We start from the raw sequence: 23367 nt of genomic DNA on the forward strand, positions 1-23367 counted from the left end.
TTATGTACATATAAACTAGTCACTCGACTTTAAAGCTATCACAACGAAATTTTGCAGCTTATTCTCTTATTACAGAGACCAAGAATTGGTATCGGGATTAGGATATGTATACACGAAACTGATCAAATGCATGAATACGTCTAAAACATATCAATTCAAGAAAATTTGTCTATTAATTCCTGTTTAAAAACAGTTTGGAAATAGGGTATATAAATGCCCATACTCCAGTTGACAAGCAACAAGTCTTCAAATACCAGCAACATGTAAGAAATTACGACATTCCATACACACTTACCTTGCCACTGTTCTGTTGTTGAACTTTTTTGCTTAAACCTTGTTTTCTACACTATACAATAAAAGAGAGTACTTAAAAGTACGCAATCTGGTAGAAAATTTATTCATCAATGGCATAAAATTATGTGGGCAGAGCTGGGAGTCTTAGTTAGCCAGCATTATTCAACGGAATATCAAAATTGAGCACTAGCACCGATTACTCATTTGCTTGACCTTTATCGCTAAAACCGTTTCTTAAACCAAATTCTATAGAAAGGAGTAATCAAAACTAACATGTCCTGAAGAAAATTGATCTAGCAATTGGATAAAATTATGTGTTCAGGTATGGAAGTCTTGGCTAGCTAGTAATATCAAATCGAATATCAAAATCAAAGAATATGGTTTCCAATACTCGATGAAGAACGATTAACCCATTGTAGACCAAGGGGATATTTTAAAATACCACCGAAAACAATAATAATTTAATAATTTTACCGCATTTGAGGTAAAAGATATCGTGAATATTTTCGTTGTCGGGAAAGAGGAAGAATCAAGGATACAAGAAGAATATACAAATAGTATTATTTTCGGCGGTTTTATTCAAGCTGCTGAGATGTTTAAATATAGGGGGGTTAAGTGGGTTAAGCTCGTTTTTCATCGGAACAACGAATGTCAAAACTTCCACTTTTTTTGAACCGAGCGGTTGCTGCGCGTGTCGTTTTGAAGTAAATAACACTAAATTAATATATAGAGAGCAGTTTTGAACCTTTTTTTTTTGCTCCGGCTGTACGTTCGGGCGTTTTTAGCCAATACAAGAAAATAAACAAATTTATGATATGTTCCGTGCCTGTGTATTTTCCAGCGGGAAAATTTTATAAACTCGTGGTCGGTGGTGTTTTTTTTTTTACCAACATTAAATAATGTTCATGGAAATGGGAAAATAAAAATATGAATTGTGGATTGTTGTGTCTCTTGTGCTTGCTAGTGCCCGCAGAAATTAATGTGGTATACACATAAAACAAACAAGATTATTGAAGTAATCGCGACTACTTGTATTCCCTTGTATACACACTGTTTTGGGCGCGTCTCTTTTTTTTTTGTTCCTTCGTCCGTGTGTGTTCGCTTGTGTCTTGTTCGTTCAAGTAGCTGCTTATGTGTTTATGTTCTAAAAAGCAACAAAGATGTGTTGAATTAAGCAATATGTGGATCAAATATTGAAACAAGTGTCGCCAAATTGTGATTTTCTCGTTGAGTTTTCGCTGTCGTTGTCGCTTGCACATACAAACCCATACACCCACAAAACACACACACACACACTCGTGCAGCAATACCGAAACGAGATTTTGCAAGTCGCGTCCGTGTAGTTGTGCCGTGGCTGTAGTTGTAGTTGTAGCCGTAGCTGTGGTTGCTTGTGCAACTACAACATTCAATTGTTTACTGCTGGGCATAGCTGGCTTCGCAGAAACCAAACCGAAAAGAGTAGAGTGCAGGCAAAAGCAACAAAATCCGTGGGCAACAACAAAGGTGTCACAGTGGCGCCTTCTCACTTCCACCTGCCTCTGCCTCTGCCTCAGCCTCAGCATCTATATCCGTCACTGTGACCGTGCGTGAAGCATAATAGGAGGAATTTGTGCTCTTCTCTCCTCTCCACACCGCTCCGTTGTTTGTGATTTCCAATGTGAAAAGCTACAAGTGAAAGTGGCAAACCCTGCTTATCTGCGCCAATTGATACCAGATCGCCAAACCTGCGATTGGCCCAAAGTGGATTACACCCTCACCGACCAACACCCATCTGCATAATCAACTTTGGACTGAACCATAATAAGGTATGTCTGTCCGTATGTACGACCCCACATGAAGTGTGTGAAGAGCATTCCTACTGATAAGGATAATAAGGAAATCGCAACTCTTGCTCTCTGTCCCCTTCCCGTTCTGTATCCGCCCTTGTTGTTTTCGCTTCCGCCTTCTACATGCATCCGTACTTGCTGTAGCATCGTGCTCTCTTCGGCTTGTGTACTTTACTTTTAAATATTTGGGAGAAGCATTTACAATTGACATTGTTAATCGAGTCATCCGCGGAATGCGAGAGCAGAAGAAGCAACGGTGACGTTGTAGGCCACGGGGAGGAGAACACGGAAGTATGGCATTTATTTTCCGTTGTACGTTGTCCGTTGTCCGTCGTCCGATGTCCGTTGTCTGTTCTCTGTTGTCTGGTCCGGCGTCCCCATGTGCCTGGGATGAGTTTCATTTCTCTATTTGCGGCTTTTCTCCTCATTCGAGTTTTCTTTTGTCAGTTCATTGACTGGGAGAAACCCGCTTTCGTGCAGTTCATTGATAGAAGTGCGTGAAAATGAAATCGTCGCGTCGATAGGCGATAATCAGTAATTAAAGTTGCATCCAAGTTGCATCCGAGAGAGCGGCAGACGTTTCGAGTGCAAGTCGATGAACCCTTTGAAGAACAGCGAGCAAAACAAATGCTAGTCCGTGTCCGAGCCCGAGTGCGAATAGCACTGTGTAAACAAGCGCGAGAAACCTCAAACGGAAACAAAGGGCAAAGCAGAGGAAGAAGAATGAAAGAACCCGTTGTTCTGCCCCAAGCTTTGCCGTGAGACAAGCCTAAGCTCAGCTGGGCTTGACTTCGATTCGGTTATTTCCTCAGCTCTCCAGCGTTCGTTTTCATTTCGTCTCGTCTCGTCTCTGCAGTACTGCAGAGGTGCACACACACACAAACATAAATATGTACATATGATACATGGGTATGGGTGCTTCTGCACTGGGAATTGGATAACTTCTCGCTGAAAAGCAATTTCAGAGATTTCCTTGTGTGTGTGTGTGTGTGTGTGCGAGTATTAACCGATGTAACCTGTAACCAGAGCAGTGAGCAGTGAGAGGGCAATTATATTGTAATTACTCTTTCGAGTGGTGGCAATATATACAATAAGTATGACATAAGCGCTGCAATCGTTTCGGTCGCTGTCAATCCACCATCTACCATCCACCATCCACCTGCCGTCATCCGCATGCAAGTTGCGTCTGCAGACACTTGCCAAATAGTCGAGTTAGTTAACTAAACAGCAGAGCAGAGCAGACTTGAGCAGAGCAGAGTAGTCCAAAAGAAACATGCGCCGCATCCAAAACGGGAATTTGCCTGCGGCCAGCTCCAACGGCAGCAGAAGCCAACCAGTTTTGGGATACAGTTCCGAATCTGGCGACTGGCCGATCGCCGATCGCCGATCACCGATCACGGATCACGGGCAACCGCCGCACAGTGGCTCGTTATCCGAAAACCCGTTGAATATTTGGCAAATCTTTAGCTGCACTTCAATTGGGAATTATTCAAAATCAAACTTGTATGTATGTTGAGAAACCCCATATTAAATTTCAAACAGTTATGATTTTTGCAACGTGTTTTAATAAAACGAGCCACTGTGCGCCGCTCGTCCGTTGATCGGTGCTGCTTGCTGGTTGCTGGCTGCTGGCTGCTCGTTGTTTGTGTTTGCCAGCGTTTGTGTATGTGTTGTTGGAGCGAATCAAAAACACGAATCGTGTGGAATACTGAAACTGAAAACTAGTTGGAGCTGAAGCTGAAGCCGAAGCATTTAGTGTCGCTATTTTGTGTCTCTCTGTTTTGCTTTTGTGTGGCAAGCGGAAATTAAAATTGATAAATAATTTATTGACAAACCGAAAGTGTCTTGGGATGGGAGACTGCCGTTTCTGATAAACACACGCTTCGCTTGCCCTCCCTTCCCTTCCCTTTCCCGACTATCTCGTTCCCCATGGTGAGCACTGCTCACTGCTCTCGATCGAGCATCAACCAGGGTGTCATCCATTTTCGAGTCCAATGAGCGATAATGACTATTTCCAGCCACATTCTCCTCTCCTTTCAGACAAAGGAAGGTCGCGTAGGTCGCCAAAGCAGGGCTATCAGCGCGGCGCTTTCGGCTTCCCCAGCTTGAGCCGCGACTACCCGTCCGTCTGCTCGTCCGCTCGTCCGCTTGCGAGTGTTGTTGCTCTGAGAAGGTGACGCAATCAACGCAAAAAAAACACACATACACTTTTGCTTATTTTTGTATGTGCTTCTGAAATATATAACAATTGTTGAGTGGTTTCCCAGGAGGCGAGAAGACAATCGCCAAGTAAAAGGCCAAATTTGTTCACTGGACAATAAAAGCATCCAACAGATAGGAAGGAGCGACCGGAAGTGCTTGGTCCCCTCCGGGTCCTCTCCAGCTCTCCAATAAAGAGTGCAAAAAGTGAAAGTAGATGGCAGAGTGTTTGCATATTCACTCGGCAGCGGCAGCAGCAGCGGCAGCAGCAGCAGCAGCCCACGCCTCCGCGTTTTGATTATGAAAAAGAAGCAGCAATTGCAGGTGGCAGGTGGCAGGTGGCAGGTGGTCTCGGGCCTCAGAAAACTGCTGTTGCCGGTTGCCAGGTGACAATGGGACTTTGGTAAGGTTATTTGGCTCGACGTGGCGACGCTTGACCCCTGGCTGCTCTGAGCTCGTATTACCAGCTAATTAGTTCTATGCGTGGCCGCTAGTGGGTCAGTCAGTCGGCATCAGCACGAGCAGAAGCAGAGGCAGAAGCACAAAAAGTTAAATTTAAACTGGAACTTGAACTGACGGCGAAAAAGAAAGAGAGCCAACGCAGGAAAGAGGGACTTCTCCTAGTCCTCCTTCACTATTTTCTTAATCTGCCTCGGCGCCTGGGCGGTCGGCGCCCGTTGTAGATGGGTCGTCGTACCTGAGCATGTCCGTGCCGGGGGTGGCGCAGGTTGCGGCGCAGCAGCCGACGACGGCGATGACGACGCCTGTCAATCGTGCGCCGAATGATGCGTGCCAAGATGCGCTGCAAGAGAATAGAGAGAGAATGGGAGGGAGAGGAGAACGCATCGTCGCTTACATCTTGTTCGAACAGCCTCTGCTGGGCCGCTGTCAGCGTCTCCCAGAGAGCGGGCGCCTCCTGCAGGAGTCGCCTGAGGCCGTAGCGAGGCTTCTTGCGCTTGAGGTAGCGCAAAAAGTTAAGGTACGGATTCGGGGCCACCAGGCGCGGGTCGTCAACAATGTCTCTGGCTCTGATCACGTTCATTTCTAGGCCTGATATCTTTTCTACTGCCTACGAGCAAAGTTTATATAAATTGTGTTTACTGTATGGGGATATTTTTTGAACTGTTAAACGTACAGCACACACTGACACAAGACTGATTCGAATGCGAATACATACACATTCTACATTATACAGACAAGCAGAGTGCATTGCTGGGAGCAGAGCTCGGCAGAGCGTCGCCCGTATACGTACACACGGGCGCTCTTTATCTCCAGAGAACGCCTGCGAATGCATCATCCACCTATTTAGGGGAGGGGAGACGTTTTCCCCACCCCCCCCCCCGTCGGTGCCAGCATCCCAGAAGATTATTTATTCATTTTTATATGAATGGGATCTGCAGGCGACGGCGACGGCGACGGCGACCCACTGATAAGACGACACTCCGTCGTGCATCCGTCCGATCAAAGTCCAGGCTCTGGTGGCTCTGCTGTGCACTCTAATGTTTCATGTTTACTCTATCATGTTTACTTGCAAGCATCGCCCTCGAACAACAAATACACTCTGGAAATCGGAGTGCATTCGCTTGGCCAGGGCGCAGCTCATAAGCTCATAAGAAGATGGAGACGTAGGAAGGAAGCAATCGTCGTGAGTAATCCCTTCCGCAGGGCCTTCCGCCGTTCGGCCCACTACTTGTTGCATTTAATTCAGTTCTTAGGCAAAAGACGCGGATCGGAATGGCAGGAATGCTGGCTTTCTGTGCCGCACTGCTTTGCACTGCTTTGTACTGTGGTACTTTAATGTGCGTGCAATATTTCGTACGGGCAATTAAGCATATTCCGAGCTGGCGGCAGTCACGCTTCCCTCCCAGTCGAGCGGGCGCTATGCCATGGCGGTGTGTGCACTGGCACTGTAATGAGTACTTACGGTGCCGCCTGGGCAACCACTTTCCCTGAACGCGCAGAACTTTCGTGATCGTTAAATAAACATTTCGGTAATAATCCGCTGGCCGATGCCACACGCTCGCCCTGGGAAAACTTTGGATCAAAACTGTTTCCAAATTTTGTAGCCAGAGATATATTTGCGCGAGGGATTGATGTGGAATCGAGTGGAACCTCTAAAGCCTCCCCCCCCCCCTTACCCCTCCCCCTTTGTTGTGTAATCCAACTTTCCCTTCACTCAAAAGATGAAAGACGGCCATTAGGCTTTTCCTCTCCCCCTTGCGCTCTCCACTCTCCACTGTCTTCTGCTTCTGCTCCCCAATGCAACGGAAAATTAATGCTGTGTGACAATAAACCACTCTCCCCACACCCCCACCCCCACCCCCACTCATAATGGACTGGGATTGGCCCTGGACTCTCGCGATACGTGGGAAAGCTTTTAGAGCTGGATCTCTTGTGGCAGAGAAGTGCCTTTTCGGTGATTCTGAGACTCAGAGAAGCAGAGATTTCCATGAATTTCTACGGCTGTGCGGCAGTGCAACATTTCTGCCACCGAAAAAGTTATTTAGATAAATACCAGGCGTACTGGAATCTGGCCCAAACCGAGCCGAACCGAACCGCACGCTAGCTGTTCACCTTGTACGCAAATGAACGGACTTGAACCGACTCTGCCGGACCTGTCGAGTGGCTGCTCAGGTCTCGGGGCAACACCAGGTGGCTGTCTCCTGCAGAACCGAGAACAGGCCTCATCCTTGGATGGGAGTGGAGTGGAGACAGAGGTGGAAACAGAGTTGGAGCTGGAGCTGGAGATCTAACACTCAACGATCTGTTCGCCCTTGACCACACGATTCGTTCGATGGCGATTCATTTGATTTCGGCTCGTTTCGGACTCCGTTTGGTTCTACCTCGTCGTTTCGCTGAGTTTTCGAATGGTCTGTTCGTAGAGCGCGAGTGTCGCGCATTTGATCTGATCTGATTGGGATGACCTTGATACGTACGCTGAAATGAGCCCGCCAGTCACGTAGGTATCTGTATCTGTATCTCGAGCGGAGCCAGTTTCTGGATATCAGCGAATGTACACACCACACGAGTATCTGCATCTATCTCTGCATCTCAGCATCTCTGTGTCTCTGTGTCTATCTCTCTGCCGCCTGCGACTCGAGCCGTTGGCTGCGGTGGGGCTTTTCTTTATTAGCCAAACCGCTGCGGAACGCGAAACTCTAGATTCGGATTGGCACTACGTAAGTAGTGGCTGCTGCTGCGGTTGGCTTCCCAGTGGCTGTGGCTGTAGGGCCGTGTGGTCGGAGATAGAAAGTGCCATCTCTGGCCCCCCCCTGGACCCCTCCCTCGAGCACCAGAGACGGGGCCAAATGCTGCGGAATGCAGTTGCACTTGATGTTTGGGTTATGAAACGGGGAGCACCTTTTGGCGATTGCCGACTGCCGATTGTTGTGCAAATTCGTGTTCGTGTTTTTTTTCTTTTTTAAACGGTATCTGTCGAACGACCTTCGCCACGAGAAAGTGCCGAAAAGTGTGTCGCTGCTGAGGCCCATACAATGGCGGTCCATTACCGCTATTCAACACCTATTACACACACACACACACGCACAGCTAATGCCAATGCAAAATGCTAATTGGCTCCAACCGAGCCAAACGCCGAATGGGAATTCCTTTCCAAAAATTAATTCATTGTCATTCGCTGGAGCCAGAAACTGCTCCCCCCTCGTCCCCCCCATCCGTGCAGCAGCATTCCGGGCTTTTTCCGGGCACACTTTAAATTTCCTAAGCAGACAGGACCACGCCCTGCGCCTGCGCCTCTCGGAGATGAGCCATCCGGAAACCTGCTTTAATCGAAGGGAGTTGCAAGAGTCCTGCCTGTCGCTCCACGTTCGTCGCCTCTAAGGAGGCCCCGCTTGGAGAGCCGCTCGTCCGGGAAAGTTTCGCCTTGGATAGTTCTATGCAAAGGAGAACGCGTTTGGGGGTTGGGGCTCTGCAGCTGCACTCAGGCTATGTGGAACATGAAATAATAATTGCATCTTTTGTGCTGTGGCGATGGGATAGGCGGGGGGCTGGGGGGGATGACATGATGCATGAAATTACAAAAATGCCCGGCTCGAAGAATTTTTGAATCCATTTCAGGGGCTCCTCCATTCAGTGTGTGGGGGCGGGGGCTGCTGCATCAGAAGAATGCTGTGAATGCGAGCAGCCAACCATTTTAACGATCTGTTATGATGCAGTGCTCTGTGAGCTCTGTGGGCTCTGTGGGCTCTGTGCGCTCTCTGGCAGTGGCTGCAGCTGCAGCTGCACAAATTGAACATTTTCAATTTGCAGTTAATGAAACGGGGAGCCGACGAGCGATCGCATGCTCCAAACGTTCCTTCTCCTCTCTGTCCAAAGTTCGCTGACATGCGCTGTGCCGCTCTGTTCTGCTCTTAATGCTTTGTGTGTTTGTCAAATGGATGCCTGCCCGGCGATCCCCGGGGCCCGGGGAACAAGAAACCGTTGAAGCCGCTGCGGCTGCGGCTGGGGCTGGGGCAGGGGCAAATGCGGGATCTGTGTCTCCGTAATTGAGGCGTAGGATAAGATCTGGGTGCATTATCCATGTACATCTGTTCGAGCAGGTCCAGGGCGTGGATCACCTCTGGCGCAGCCTCTTCTGCTCCGATATTCCATTCCGTTCCATGCGTGTGACGCGACGTGACGCTCACTTCCGGTCCGATCCGATCAGGAACAGGTACTGCCCAGACCCAAGTCGAAAATACACATAGAATCGGAATGCGACGAGTGCGCTGTGTACTGCCTCTTTCCGTATGCAAATCTTTTAATCCCCCCCTGCCATCCCCCCTTTGTGGCGCTCGGAAAACTCGTTGCTTTCCGTAGCTGCTGCTGCGCTGCTCTGCGCTGGAGATGGATGCATGCCGGAGCTTTGATTGATTGCTGGCTCATGACTGACGCGCTACATGTCTGGCTTTCCACATGGGCGTGTCCCCCCCCCCCAGCGAAAGAAGACAAGCCCCAAAGCGTGGGGCGAGAGGGATCCGCGGGGGGGGTTGGGGGAACAGAGCAGAGTGCTTTCCATTTTACTGCCGTACAGAAAATGTGGAATGTGTGCATACGAAATCTCTTTCTCTTTTCACTGGGCTCTCGTTAGAGCCGAGCGTAAAATAAGACCCGAACGAGGGTTAGCGGACCACCATGCATAGCTGGATCCAGTCTGCTCTCCTCTCCTCTCTTCCCTGCCGATACCCGCATTCTTCGATACTCGTGTGGTTTTTTGTGTCGCCGCTAATTGCCATTGAACCCTCTTGACTTTTGTTTGACTCAAGTTCACGTTGATGGAATGTAATAAAAAGAGCTCGCTCGCTACAAGCCACAGCCACAGTCACAGCCACAACAGAATCTTTGCAAGAGCGGTTCGGTGTCCAAAAGGTGGAAAGTCGCGGCGTGCACGGGTCGTGCCTCGTCCGTCGTTCGGCTACATTTTGGCCCACTTCGTGACGTTACAGTGGAGCGAAGGCCGACGACTACAGCAGACCAGAACAATTGTCGGATTGTGCAATCACACACACACACACACAAACAGCAGCAAAAGAAGGGAGCAAGTGCATAACGAGTTTTCCTTTTCGTTTTCGTTGGTGTTCGTAAATGCCAGTTGATCACAGACCACGGCCTGCAGGCACCCTGTAGGCCCTGAACCGCTTGCCACCCTTGCCTCTCCTGGGGCGGCGGGGCTCCGATTACAAATCGCTGGGAAGCACTTAACCCAGGATCCCATTTCACTGATAAGCCACTTCCAGGCGATTCCCAAGGACACAATCTGTTCCTTACCCAAGTACTCGCCTCCCTCCTCCTCCGAATCCTCTCAAGGAGCCCGAAATTTGATCGTAGTGGTGCGTCAAGTGGACTCTCTCACTCGCTCGGATCGGACGAGTGGCATTCTCTCTTCAGAAGGAACGGAACGGTATGGAACGTCATGGAATGGATTGCCTTGTGTGACCCACAAAAAAGGCACTGGTAGTGCCTTGGATCCATAGATCAAATCGCAACAACTGGAAATTCCAGATCGTAAAACAATGGAATGTGCTTGCCGACGCCTTGGCCGTCGAGTGCGAGAATTCTCGTCGGCCTCTTCGTGCCCGAACGTTATACAATTTTGCTTATTACAGCAGACCATGTGCTAGTCTGTGTTATCGTTCATCGGCCCCCGCTCCGGACGGTAGCACGGAAGGGGGATAGGGGATAGGGGAAAGGGTAAAGGGCGGGCGTGCTTGGGTCCAGCGCGGAATGTCCGACGCTTCTTTCACGACGTATTGTGTGGCCACTTTAAATAGAATGACGCACGGGGCACAGCCAGGGAGCCAGGGGGAGGAGGGTGGACTACAGGGGGGGGGGGGGGGGAAGAGGCATGGTCCAAGGTTGCGGCCACAACCAAAGAAACGAATGACACGCAACAGTTCATTTTTTGGAGTTTTTAATTAACCAATGTTTGCACTTCCACTAATTGAACGCACTGTCCGCGTCGCACATCTCCACCTCAGCTTCGTCTGCCCTCTGCGTCCCTCTTACCCATTACAGACGCCAGTTTTGCAGAAGTTCGGGGGCCAGCAGCTCGGATCCTTCTTGGAGTGTTCTTTTCAAGTGTTTTTGTTGATGGTCGAGCAATCAAGCACCGAAATGAATCCACAATCGCACTCGTGAATGTGTCATAGATAATTATAATCATTCAAACACACACACACACACACACAGTACATGTGCCTGTGTCGTTGTGGGTGGATCACTCGCCTCGCCTCGCCTCGTGTGAATCACCTGCGGACGCACTGCGCAGATACAGATACAAAAAAAGGCCAGCCCCAGCTCCTCACGGGGAGGGGTCGCATAATTGGGGTCAGTTCAGCAGCTCATGAAATATGAATGACTCGATGAAAGCGGCGCATCCGTGTGAGGGGGGGGTGGGGGGGTCAACGAGGATGGCGATAAGACAAGGCCCAGCTTCGGATCTTCGCACCTGTCGGGGTCCCAGGCACCGCAACGCACCTCCCCCTTTGGCCCAGAAACACAGGCTGCAACATTCCCATGTGGCACAGTGCCGGAAGGAAGCCAAGAAAAAGTCGTAGCGGCAGGCGGAAGGCGGCAGGGTTCGTGGCCAACGAAATAAATGGGTCAAGGCTGTGCCCCACCATCCCTCTCTCTCCCCCCCCCCCCCCCTCGATATACTTTTTGGACTTTCATCGTCATTGAACAATCCGAAGAGTATTTATTTGGCATATTTCTTGGCAAACGCGAGTTCCTAATACAAATCGACTGCGATTTATATTTAAATGCTCACACGATTTATTTTTATTCGTTGCGCTCACGACACACACCTACACACGGACACACACACACACACACACACACACACAAACATGCAGGAGTGTTAATTAATAGAATGTTTATTGGTATTTATTATTTAGTGAGTGTTTAACAGTAGTTCTCGGGGGGTTTTTCAATGATAACTAATGGCTTTTGAGGGCTCTCTGTGACGACCGCTCTCGTGATCCGCTCTCTGCTCTCTCCGAGAGACGGACAGATACATTTAGACATGTATCCAAGAGATACAGACACTCTCGGACAGGTCAGGCAGGACACCAGGGTCTTGTAGGATCAGGCGCCAGGAAAAGACACCCCAAAGAAGGGTGGAGTGCCCCCCTCTTTCTCACATCTCTCTATTGGAATTATTCCCCATTGACACATCCAATTTCTGTTTGTATCTTTCCAGCCAAAAACCTTAGGAAGTGCTGATAGGATGGCCACACGAACGTGTTCCATTGAGCATTCGACTGACTGATCATTCGACACCCCCCCACACCCCCTCCTCGGCAGGGCACAAGGACGATGCGCCACAGCATAGCCGCTCAATCGAGAACGCATCCCCGTGCAATGGAAAACGAAAGCAATTCGAGGGTTGTGCCCCAAGGAGCCGCCAACTAGACGGGAAACTCGGAAGGAAGCCAAGTGGGAGCCCACACCCACACCCACACTCCCCACACTCTCACACACACTCTCCCCCCCTCGCACCGCTCCAGGAACAGCCATCAAAATGAACTCCGTCATATCTGCATTTAAGGGCAAGAAGAACAGTGCGGCAGGCGGCAACGCGCCGGCTGCAACGAACGGCGTCGGGGCGCCTCCGGGCGACGCCAAACAGAGCCACAACGGCGGCCTGGTGGGCGTCAGCATCAGCATAGCCAGTGTCGGCGGAGGAGTGGCCAAGAAGAAAGCGGTGGCCCAGAGCAGCGGCTACCAGTACCTGCGGCACATCCGCGAGATTGAGACTGCCAACAAGCTGCTCTCCCCCGCGGTGGGCGTGGGAGTGGCGGAGGACGCCTCCGGCGCCGACGTGGTGGACCACTGCCTGCCCGCCACCGTGCGCCTGTCCAGCGCCGAGTCCTTCTCCGACTTCAATATGAACGGAAAGGATGTCGCCCCCGCCAGCGCCCCCGCGCCCGGAGACAATGCAAACCTCGAGTCTAGCGACTCCTGGGTGGCGCCCCACCCCCCAGCCGCGGGGACGACGGACGACGAGGACATCTCGGAGCACTCGGCGGCCGCCTGCAACAGCACCAGCAGCTCCAGCGAGCACAGCAACAGCACCGTCGTGCACAGTCCAACGGTGGCGGAGGGCACCAGTAGCAGCACCAGTAGCAGCGCAAGCACCAGCACCAGCACCTCGGCGAGCCACCCCAGTCCCAGCCTGAGTCTGAACAGCGCCTCGTCCGCCAACTGCGGGATCAGCAGCCCCCCGCGCAGCCTCAGTCACTCCTCGATGGCCATCGGCTGCGAGCCGCACTCGACGTCCACGACCACGCTCTCCTCGCTGGGGTCCCAGTCCCACTCCCACTCCCAGTCGCAGTCCCAGTCGAATGTCTGCAGCGAGAACGGATCCTCGCAGACGCCGCCGTTCACCTCGCCGGTGGCGTCGCCGCGCCACGCCCAGGACATCCGCGACGGTGGTGCTGCGACGGCGGTGGGGAATGGAAACTATATACCCGCCTTCTTAATGGCCGCCCCGGTCACATTGCCCCTCAGCGGCGGCCACATGTCCACCTCGGCCGTGCCGGCTGTCAGCTCGGCGGCCAGCACGCCCAAGCACACGCGCTACCCGAAGCCGCGCCTCAGCCTGAGCCGCGGGTTCAACCACTCGATGCCCTCGGTCCACGGACGACCCAATCTCAGCGTGGCCCTGGGCGACGGGCTCGGCGGCGGACTGGCCGCCAGCGCCGGCAGCGGCGCCAACGGGCCCCCCAAACGCATCTCCACACACCAAAGAAACTTGAGCTTGGATTTCAGGTGAGTCCCCGAACGTGCCCCCCGCCCCTCCCTAGTCCTAGTCCATTCTCTGCTGTGGCATTGAGCAGCGGAAGAGTGCAACGACTCCGCTTAGGCCCATCGGAGCCTTGTGGTGTGTGGCTTGGTGGTGGTGAAAGGCGACACGCAAGTCCAGCTGCTCCCCGAAATGGGTGTCAGGGTGTGCCAGTGCCCCGAGCCTTCTGCGTACTGAATGGCGCCAAAACACTTGGCGTCACTTGGCGTGCCCCATGTGCATGTAGTCAGGCGCCAAGTCCCCCAGTGGCCCCCCACCCCCCTGCTGTTCTGCTTTGGCCGACACGCAGGCGCGTCGGTTGGACCCACCAATAGATGGGCCTTCTGTTTGGATCCTGCTGTCCGTCACGTACGGCCGTCGAGTGCGTCCGTCGTGGGTTCTATGTGGGTTCTGGCATCGGAATTCGAAATTCCAGAGGCTGCAGCAACAAACACAACAAATTTGAATATTCATTGATGCATTTTGGCGATGTCGATGGCGATGGCGCTGTCGCTGGCGATGGAATGTTTCGAGAGCATGCAAAACGTGCACTTGCCTCCGGCATCGGGTAACGAGTGGGTGGCTGGTGGCATGGGTGGTGTGGGGTGGGGTGGGGACCCAACACCCTGCGAGATGTGGGCCAAGCTCTTTGTCATTATTTTCCATCGTAAATATGCAGTAAATCAGTAAGCAATAAGTCAGCAGCTTATGGGTGCGGTGCTGAGGGGGGACGGGGGGAGGGGAGGGGGACATTAAATATGCAACAGTGCAACAGCCGTGTGTGCCGCACACTCTTAAGCTCTGGCATGCCACCTGTCGTCTCCCAAGACGCAGTCGTTTGTGGGTTTCTTGGAGAGCCGAGCTCTGCCTCGTGCTTCGTGCCCCTGCCCCATCTCTCTCTTTGTTAATCAACTTAATTGAATCTAAGATCTGAGCAGGGGCAGGGGCGGGGGCTGGGCTTGCCCACCACCCAAGCACCTGATCGGAGGGAGGCCTCTGTGCGTCTCTGGCCTTTGGCCCTCCGAAATGGCATCGCATTTGGCTAATTGACACGCGCTGCTGTGGCAGCTGCCCGAAATGTGTAATATTCTCAGGCATGACCCAAGAACCGAGCAGACCCCTCCCCCCCCACCCCCTCTCCGCCCCACAAGCTTGGAGTTGAACCCTCGCCACCCTTCGCACTATTTACATGCCGTCTCTGTTTCTGTTTCTGTCTTTAATAGCGCCACGAAATGATTTCATTATGCTCGTGCATACCTATGTTTATGTACTGGCACGTGTATTGGTGTACGTACGTGTCTGTGTGACTGTGTGTCTCTGTATCTGTGTATCTGTGTGTGGGGTACCTGCAGATGACGTGCCACACCCTGGTTTTTGCTGGGTGCGTGCGCCGCCGCCACCGGCGAACAGCCAGCCCTGTCCCACACTGTCGCACCTTGTCATAGGTAGCAAAAAGCACCCGCACCACCACCACCACCACCCTCTCTCCTGCTCCTGCTCTGTCTCTCTCTCCCCCACTCTTTCTTGTTGCCTCGTCCTGTGTGCAGCTTTTCCTGCGTTAATGTTTAATTTCGTTAGTTGCTTCTTCGCTCTGAAGGACCTGCACCACGCACCACCCCCACCCCCCACACCCTTCACCCCACACCCACGAATGGATTGCGGACTTCCTGTATTTTAAGTTCAAAGGCATTTCATGTGGTAGCCCATCCATTGAGGAGAGGGAAGAACTACTCAAATCAAATGCCAAATGGGGTAGTGCCTAGTATTTGCCAAGAAGCGTGCCCCCCCCCACCCACCGATAACTCCGGCAATCTGGAGCCCCGCTCCGATGGCTGACTGCACCATTGACGACACCGGAGGCAAACAAGTGCGAGTGTGCCACTGATGAATGGCCAAGCTCTCGACTTGGTCAACAAACTTTGCGGGCGATTCGTTCTCCGAATGGCCACAGAAGCGCCGCGGCTGACGCGAGTCGTTGAACCGCCGCTGTGTGCAGGGGTCAGAGGTGAGACGTGCATTTGGCATCGACTGGAAATAGAGTGTCACCTGATGATCGTCTGCATATTACCTGCTAGAATGCTACCACCCGTCCCCTTTGGTACCCCCTTCGGACTGGGTTCGTTTTCAGGTGCAATTACGTAAAAGCCGATACGTGATTTGCGGTCGGAGTGACGGACACAATAAGCCGGCAATGGCAATCAACACCCAAGTGGGTGGGTTGATGGTGTGGGGGAGAGGGACTGGGACAGGCGGCGAAAGATCTCTAAATGAATGCAAATGCGTAAATAATTGACACAACGAGACAACTATTGCGGCTTGGAATGCATGAAATTTGCAAACAACAAAACCAACAACCAGCCGCCCCTCCCCAAACCCCCCACCAACCCCCTCCCAATGGTGCACATTGCCAGACACGACGTCAGCGACGTGGAGTAGCCATCTCCGGCAGACAACAAGCGACGACCCGCATGCGAAATGAGATGTCATCGATCCACTATCTGGACGGGGCAACTATCGATGCATCGATCTATCGATCTATCGGAAACGATACCGAATTGCGGCTGCTGCACCTGCAGGGCAAGCAGGGCCCAACTCCCCTCTGAAGGTCGTGTCCCCATATGCCCTGGCCAGGCCTGTGGTGGCCTGTGGAACTGGTTATCAAACTTTCCCGCTTATCGTGGCCGCTGATAACCGTCCACGTAACACATTGAAGGAGATAGCGCTGATAAACACACAAAACTCTGCTGGCTGCGCGCCAGTGACTTGTGAATCGGCCCTCGCAGGGCTTTCGCAAAAGGCCCCGAAAGCTGCCCGAATCAGCTGTGATGAAAGCTCTTTCGGTGCTTGCAAGCGTATGCGGGCTTCACGCGCGTTGTTTTCACTTGTTCTCTCGGCTCGGAGCTTCGCTCTCCTCTCGCGCTGGCTTTTTATTGTGTTGTCGTCGTGCTGTGTGGGTGTATGGGTGTGTGGGTGTGGGTGTGCGGGTGTGCGGGTGCTTGTAGCGAGTGTGTAGTCCATGTGTCTGTGTTTCTTTATGTTTCACGCGCATTGTTCTCTACAACACTCTGCAGTGTTCGTGTGTTTGTGTGGAATTCCCGTAAGCATGTGAATGTTGCTAATTTAATTTAAAGGGCGTCTGTGTATATGCACCATTCTGTCTATCTATCTATCTATCTAGCTGTCCCTATCCAGCTGTAAATAGTTTCGACCGATATGATAACCTAACTGCGACGCAGAAGTAAGCTCTACTTGTTAGTGTGTGTGTGTGTGTGTCCGAAACATACTGTGTGCTGGGGTGGGGAGGGCTGTACGTAAAGAAATCTCGGCAACAGATACGCGAGTACATTGATTTTTTCCATACACTAACTAACTTAAGTTCCGTGCCGTGCACTCTGCACTCTGTTTCGTTTATTTTCGCAGATCCATGGGCATACGGCTGCCGCCCGTCTCTCAGGTGACCAATACACGCATCAATCACACCCAGCATCATCGGAATCGCAGCCTCGACAGTGCCCTGCAACGCATACCAGAGGTGAGTGTTTGTACCCTCCCTGCCCCTGCCCCCGCCCCCGCCTCTGCCATTCCAGCCCAAACATTCCACAGCAGATGTCAGCGAGTAACCTTGTTGATGGCGCCCGTATCTCCCATACACTCATACAGCCTGCCGCCTTCCGCCTACCGCTACATGCATGTGCACTTGCCGAAAGTAGCAAAAACCTGGAAAGTTTCTAAGTCTCTATCTAAGCACATGTGTGTGTGTGTGTGTGTGTGTTCTGGTGTGTGTTTGTATGGGCGATGCGCTGTGTGTTTATTTATATTTTTATCGTTGCCGCTGGCTGGCATTGTTATTCACATTTTGCACTCACTTTTGTGCTTAATATTTATGTACTTTTCTGGTTATCAAGACCAGCCACAAAGCAAAGCAAAGCAGTGCCAGTGCCAGTACCCGTCCCCGTTCTTCTTCTTCCACTAAACTGTAAATAAGGGGAAGTGGAAGAGAGGGCGAAAGCGGCAGCTGCAGCTGGAGCTGGAGCTGGAGTGGGCCTTCATTATTCTATATATTCTATACATTCCACATTCCCTATCCAGGTCGAAGTGTCATCCCCCAATGCCGATACCGAGAACACATTCTGCTCTCCCTCGTCCATACTAGGGACGAATATGTGCTCGAAGATTGCCACCACAGCGGCAAGTGTGACGGCAGCCCTCTCCCCGCCAACGACACCCACGGCAGCCATCACCATCACGTCCGTGGCGTCTCTGGCACCGACAACCCTAACGCCGAAGGTGCAACATCAGGTACAGCAGAGCCAGAAGCATCAGCCATCGATCTGTTTGCATGCCCCCTGCAGGGGAGGAGTGCCCAGTGCCGTGGGTAAGTAAGCGCCGGGCAGCTGCTGCCAGTTCTCTAACGATCGGCCCGATCTAACCCGAAACCTATTTCCTCTTCCTTTCAGTGGAGGCCTGTCCGACGTTGCGCGTGAGGCCCAAGTCCAGCGAGTCGGTGGCGGAGTCTGTGGGGCCGGAGCTGGTCGGCGCCATTGGCAGTGGCAACAGCAGCAACAACAGCTGCAGCAGCGCCGGCAGCAGCAAGAAACGAGAGGATCTCACCAGCCTAGGATCAGACGACTCTGGTAAATATTGTAGATGTCAAATCGAGAACAGACATGGCCCTGACTTTTCCGTAATCCTGTGGGCAGTCGCTCCTCATTAACACTCTTACCTCCTCTTGATCGTAGGCATCATCTGTGGCTCGGAGTCAGACCAACTGTCCTTGAATCGCATTTGTCACTCCCATGAATCGCTGGATTCGGGCGAAATGGACGCGGAAGCAGACGCTGACGCAGACGCCGAGGAGGAGTGCATAGATATGATGGAGACGACATCCATAGACGAGGAGTACAACATAATGCAGTCGGATCATCGCTGCTTCTATCCGCCCCACGCAGTCGCCAACGAGCTGGACTGTCGCACTCTGCGTCCGTCGCGCAAGCAGAGGCGCCAGCAGCAGCTCGCCCTGGAGCAAGCCAAGCAGATGTCAGAGCATCAGGAGCGTGGCGTGGACGTTGGCGTCGACGACCGGACCCGGTATCGCGTCATGAACATGTCCCGGGCGGCCATCAACATTGAGCTGGGAACGGCGCCCAATGAAATCGAGCCAGTGGACGACGACGACCTAAATATGGACCCAGATCGGGATGTTACGAATGCGGATGCATCGACACTGACGTCAACTACCGCCACGCCTCTGCCACCGCCCCTGCCCACGCTCGCGGCCACGGCCACGTCCACATCGAGCGCTACGGCAACAACGCCGGCCACGCCATCGGCGACACCCACACCTACAGCCACCCCCACACCCACTGAGAGCACCAAGAACGACCAGGTGCTGTTCAAGAACTTCTTCGGAGCCACCAAGAACGCCATCTTCCGCACGGCCCAGAGCATCATAGAGAACCACGAGAAGAAGAACGCGGCCAAGCAGAAGGTGGGCGAACAGCAGCCGGACCACACGGCGCCGACGGCCCTGCTGAATGCCTCGAGTGGGGGCGCCACAGCCCCGCACGAGCAGGTTAAGTCCCCGACGGACATTTCCAAAAAGAAGGAGTTCTTCAGCCTGCTCACGTCCAACTCCAGCAAGAAGGCAGCAGCCGCTGCTGCGGCGGCTGCGGCCAGCTCAGCGGCCAGTACGCCGGTCGCCACGCCCACGGAATCGTCCGTTGCAGCAGGAGACTCCAAGTTGCACCTCCCGTCGGACACATCGACCGACACGAAGGTGAAGGAGCGAACGCTCAACCTGCGGCTACCTGGAGCAGAAGCTGACGGCGCCACCGAAGGCGCGCTGGCCAAGAGCTCCTCCATCAACTCGCTGCACAAGCTGAAGGTGCCCGTGCCCGGCGTGGTCAAGTACTTCATAAGCGAGCGAGCCCCCACCACGGACGTGCTGATGAAGCCCGAGAAGGGCCAGAGCGGACTGCTGCGCTTCTTCGAGTCGCCGGTCTTCAACATACACTTCGCCGTGCACTATCTCTTCTACTCGAAGGAGCCGGGCGTGCTCAGCTTCATTGGCAACAAGATCTTCAGCTTCCCGGACCAGGAGGTCGACCTGTACATCCCGCAGCTGATCGTCATGTACATACAAATGGACGAGCTGGCCGAGGTCCTGGACCCCTATCTGACCATTCGGTGCCGCAAGTCCGTGGACTTCTCGCTCAAGTGCGTGTGGCTGCTGGAGGCCTACAACTACCAGGTGGACTCGCTGAGCAACCCGCACAGCGGCACCCGCAAGTCCAAGCTGGCGCTCATGAAGGAAATTTTCTCGAAAAGGGAGCAGAAACAGGCGCTCAACGAGCTGAAGGCGGCCAACACAAGCGCGGTCGGCGGTGGCGGCGGTGGCGGTGGCGGCGCTGAGGCGAGATCGATTGTGGCCTTCGCCAAGAAAACGCACTACCGCTCGCAGTCGGATGCCACAGTGCTGCTCACCGACTCACGATCCCCACACACCCTCAGTATGTCGCACCGCATCTATCAGCAGCTGCCGTTCACCACCCAAACGCTGCCCACGGCGCCCACCAAACTGTGCCTCGGGGACCTTACCTCTGGGCATGCCTTCGACAACGGCTGCACCTGCTTCGAGACGGTGCGGGGCCAGGTGAACGGCCTCCTGGGCCAGAGAACGCTCTGCAGCTGCGGCGCCCCAAAGACCGCGCCGCAGAAGGAGTTCATGAAGGCGCTGATGAACGTGGGCAAGAACCTCACCTCACTGCCCTCGAAGGCGGAGAAGACCTCGGCGTTGCGCATGTTCCTCAATTTAATCAACAAAAACCTGCCCGCCAGAGTGTGGCTGCCGCTCTACTCGGACATTCCGCACCATGTCGTTCGCATCACGGAGGAGAAGACGGCCGTGCTCAACTCGAAGGACAAGACCCCGTACATCATCTACGTGGAGGTGGTCGAGGTGCCCGACATCTACACCTCCCCCTTGATACCCAAAATGATGCCCTCGCTGCGCCACACCAAGAGCGAGGAGCACTTGGAGGGCTCCTGCCTGAACTCGCACCAGCACCTGAGCTGCAGCCGCACCTCCAGCTGCAGCAGCAGCCACCAGAGCTCAAGCTGCCGCCGAAAAAAGACCGCCGATGCAGACGGCGGGGGCTGCGGCGACGGCGGCTCGCACAACTGCTGCGGCAACCCGCTCTCGCTGGGCGGCCTGCAGGTCCATGAGGACGATGTGTGGTCGCAGGAGGACGACGAGATTACGGCCCAGTACCTAAACATGCGCAAGATGAGCGAGCGGGATGCTGTTTCGCAGATGTCGCTGGACTCGTGCGATTCAAGGGACCAAGGTGAGTTCTCTGCCCGAAAACATTGTCCAGAGCGTGTCTACAGCCGCTTCACGGCCTCTTCTGCAGGACCACCCATTGTCTTCAACATCGGCGACGTGCGCTCGCGGCACTGCAACAATTTGAGCTGCGAGAACACGAAATCGTTCAGCAACGACCCAGAAGATCCCTCGGCAGCGGCCCTAAAGGTAAATACTTCTAAACGACACGCGATCTATTGGCCCCGAAACGTAATCCCTTTATTCCACGCAGGAACCCTGGCACGAGAAGGAGAAGCTCATTCGCGAGTCTTCGCCCTACGGGCACCTATCCAACTGGCGACTGCTCTCGGCCATTGTCAAATGTGGCGACGACTTGCGGCAGGAGCTCATGGCCACACAGCTGTTGCAGGTACAATTTGGATTCCTCTTCCTTGCCACTCCCTGGCACTAGAGGGGGACGGCACGATCCTTCCCCCGGCTCCCTTGGACCCATTGAAGGTCCATTGTGATGCCGCATGGGCATGTGCCCCTTCCCATTGCCCCAGCCGTGGCGAGAAACTTATTGCAGTTTAAATGCAGTCCCATCCGGGGGCATTTGGACAGTATTCCTGGTTGGATTTCGGAAAAGTCCGAAGTGTCCGTGAGCAAAGGGGCCCCCCGAAGCCGAAGTCTGAGAGCTCTGGAGGCGCGTGTGCCACTGGGCCACTGGGCCTTCTTTACCATGTCCTCTATGCTCAATTTCCAATCGAGGATCAGGCCAAGATATTTGGCAAGATGCCTCAATGGTCCTGCATTGTAGCATCTGCTCGATTAGGCCAGCTGTCCGGGAATCGACCCCCAAGTCCGTCAGTGCACCCGTGATGGCGGTCGGGAGGATGTTTTTAAAGGCGCCTTCAGTGCCGTTTCGGTGTATCTGTCCTTCCGATAGGCGTGTTGGGAGTCTAAGATTAGACTGGGCGAAATTCGGTATGAGAGAGAGATAGCATGACATGCACATATGTGCATCTCTCGCTCGCACTGCATGCCTTTCCCATAAGGCTCTCTCTTTTATTTCGGTGTGTGGATTTGTGGACCAAGTGCAGGTCCGTCAGGAATGCTTCCGGGTGGCCGTTGCATATATTTTCCGGACCAATTCAGGGAATATCATAGTTTATGTATTTGGGTAGATGGAAAGTCTTACAGCCTTGTGGCTAGCTTTTTGCCTGGCTCTAACCATACGACCTTGTGTCTGTTTCTTGCAGATGTTTAAAATAATTTGGCAGGAGGAGCAAGTGGACCTGTGGGTGCGTCCGTACAAGATAGTCTGTCTGTCGAACGACAGCGGGCTCATTGAACCCATCCTGAACACCGTCTCCCTGCATCAAATCAAAAAGAACTCAAACAAGTCGCTGAGGGACTACTTCATCGACGAGTACGGCACACCGACGGGCGAAAGCTTTTGCCGGGCACAGAAGAACTTCGTTCAGAGCTGTGCTGCTTACTGTCTGATATCCTACTTGCTGCAAGTCAAGGACAGGTAAGATCGAAGCCCACACGCGCACCTTCGCTTGTACCTTCACTGACAGTCGTCGATCCATCCGTCCCCCATACAGGCATAATGGCAACATACTCTTCCATTCGGACGGACACATAATACACATCGACTTTGGCTTCATTCTGAGTATATCTCCAAAGAACTTGGGTAGGTACCTGGCGCACCGTGGATGGGCCGTGGATGGAGGTTTAATCAACTGTATTGGCTTTTTGCAGGCTTCGAACAGTCCCCATTCAAGCTAACGCCTGAATTCGTTGAGGTCATGGGCGGCACCGGCTCGGAACATTGGCGCGAATTCAATCGACTCTTGCTCGTGGGCATGATGTCCGCCAGAAAGCACATGGATCGCATCATAAACTTTGTGGAAATCATGCGCAGCAGTAAGTTTTTATGCACAGAGCCCGCAAAAAGTTGTTCTACATGGAAACATTTCTTTGGTACAGATGCCCATTTGCCGTGCTTCAAGAATGGATGCTCCGGCACCGTACAGAATCTCCGCAAACGCTTTCATATGAATTTAACCGAGCCAGAAATGGAACGCAAGGTTGAACAGCTTGTCCAGGATTCGCTGAAGAGTCTGTCGACCAAACTCTACGATGGTTATCAGTACTACACGAATGGCATATTGTGAGAACGGTTTTTTATGAAGATCTAAACAGATTTCATAAGCAATAGACTATAAATGCCGAGCTGATACCCAAAACTATGGACTGACTTTTTGTAAAGAGAATATTGTATAAAACATACATCAGCGACAAACAAAAACAAAACAAAAAACAAAAAAGAATGAAATTGTACCAAACCCAAATCTGTTATCGTAGCTTAAATCGTTCGTTGTGTGCGTTTACATTGTTGAATTATCGTAATGTGTATGTTGTCTAGCTTCTAAGATCCAGTGTAAATGCGG

At 52.8% G+C, this 23367-nt stretch overlaps 2 protein-coding genes across 5 annotated transcripts; one reads left to right on the forward strand and one right to left on the reverse strand.

Annotated features, from left to right (window-relative positions):
* The first annotated feature begins 940 nt into the window (after nucleotides 1–940).
* fwd (phosphatidylinositol 4-kinase beta fwd) lies at nucleotides 941–23236 on the forward strand. Of its 4 annotated transcripts, none has more exons than XM_001352463.4 (12): nucleotides 941–2099; nucleotides 12019–13589; nucleotides 17023–17134; nucleotides 17692–17977; nucleotides 18060–18236; nucleotides 18342–20948; nucleotides 21015–21133; nucleotides 21198–21335; nucleotides 22168–22442; nucleotides 22519–22607; nucleotides 22676–22840; nucleotides 22904–23236. In XM_001352463.4, exons 2-12 carry the CDS (start codon nucleotides 12340–12342, stop codon nucleotides 23089–23091), a joined length of 5406 nt encoding a protein of 1801 aa, XP_001352499.3. In that variant the 5' UTR covers nucleotides 941–2099; nucleotides 12019–12339; the 3' UTR covers nucleotides 23092–23236. The 4 variants fall into 4 exon arrangements, with proteins under 4 accessions (XP_001352499.3, XP_015043634.2, XP_015043632.2 ...); XM_015188148.2 differs by lacking the exons at nucleotides 941–2099; nucleotides 12019–13589 and adding exons at nucleotides 16584–16699; nucleotides 16781–16840; XM_015188146.2 differs by lacking the exons at nucleotides 941–2099; nucleotides 12019–13589 and adding an exon at nucleotides 16588–16699.
* Nucleotides 4326–5460, reverse strand: ddbt (deadbeat). The gene is made up of 2 exons (XM_002135307.3): nucleotides 5176–5460; nucleotides 4326–5121 (listed from the first exon to the last, which is right to left on the reverse strand). Exons 1-2 carry the CDS (start codon nucleotides 5359–5361, stop codon nucleotides 4954–4956), a joined length of 354 nt encoding a protein of 117 aa, XP_002135343.2. The 5' UTR covers nucleotides 5362–5460; the 3' UTR covers nucleotides 4326–4953.
* Nucleotides 23237–23367: the final 131 nt, after the last annotated feature.

This window comes from Drosophila pseudoobscura, chromosome X (genome assembly GCF_009870125.1).
Source record: "Drosophila pseudoobscura strain MV-25-SWS-2005 chromosome X, UCI_Dpse_MV25, whole genome shotgun sequence".
Classification (NCBI taxonomy): Eukaryota; Metazoa; Arthropoda; class Insecta; order Diptera; family Drosophilidae; genus Drosophila; species Drosophila pseudoobscura.

Coding starts and splice junctions, on each gene's coding strand:
- fwd (XM_001352463.4), top strand. CDS start 12,340: ATGAACTCCGTCATATCTGCATTTAAGGGCAAGAAGAACAGTGCGGCA. Junction 17,135..17,691: donor CCCTGCAACGCATACCAGAG/GTGAGTGTTTGT, acceptor TTCCCTATCCAG/GTCGAAGTGTCATCCCCCAA. Junction 22,608..22,675: donor TATATCTCCAAAGAACTTGG/GTAGGTACCTGG, acceptor GGCTTTTTGCAG/GCTTCGAACAGTCCCCATTC.
- ddbt (XM_002135307.3), bottom strand. CDS start 5,361: ATGAACGTGATCAGAGCCAGAGACATTGTTGACGACCCGCGCCTGGTG. Junction 5,122..5,175: donor AGAGGCTGTTCGAACAAGAT/GTAAGCGACGAT, acceptor ATTCTCTTGCAG/CGCATCTTGGCACGCATCAT.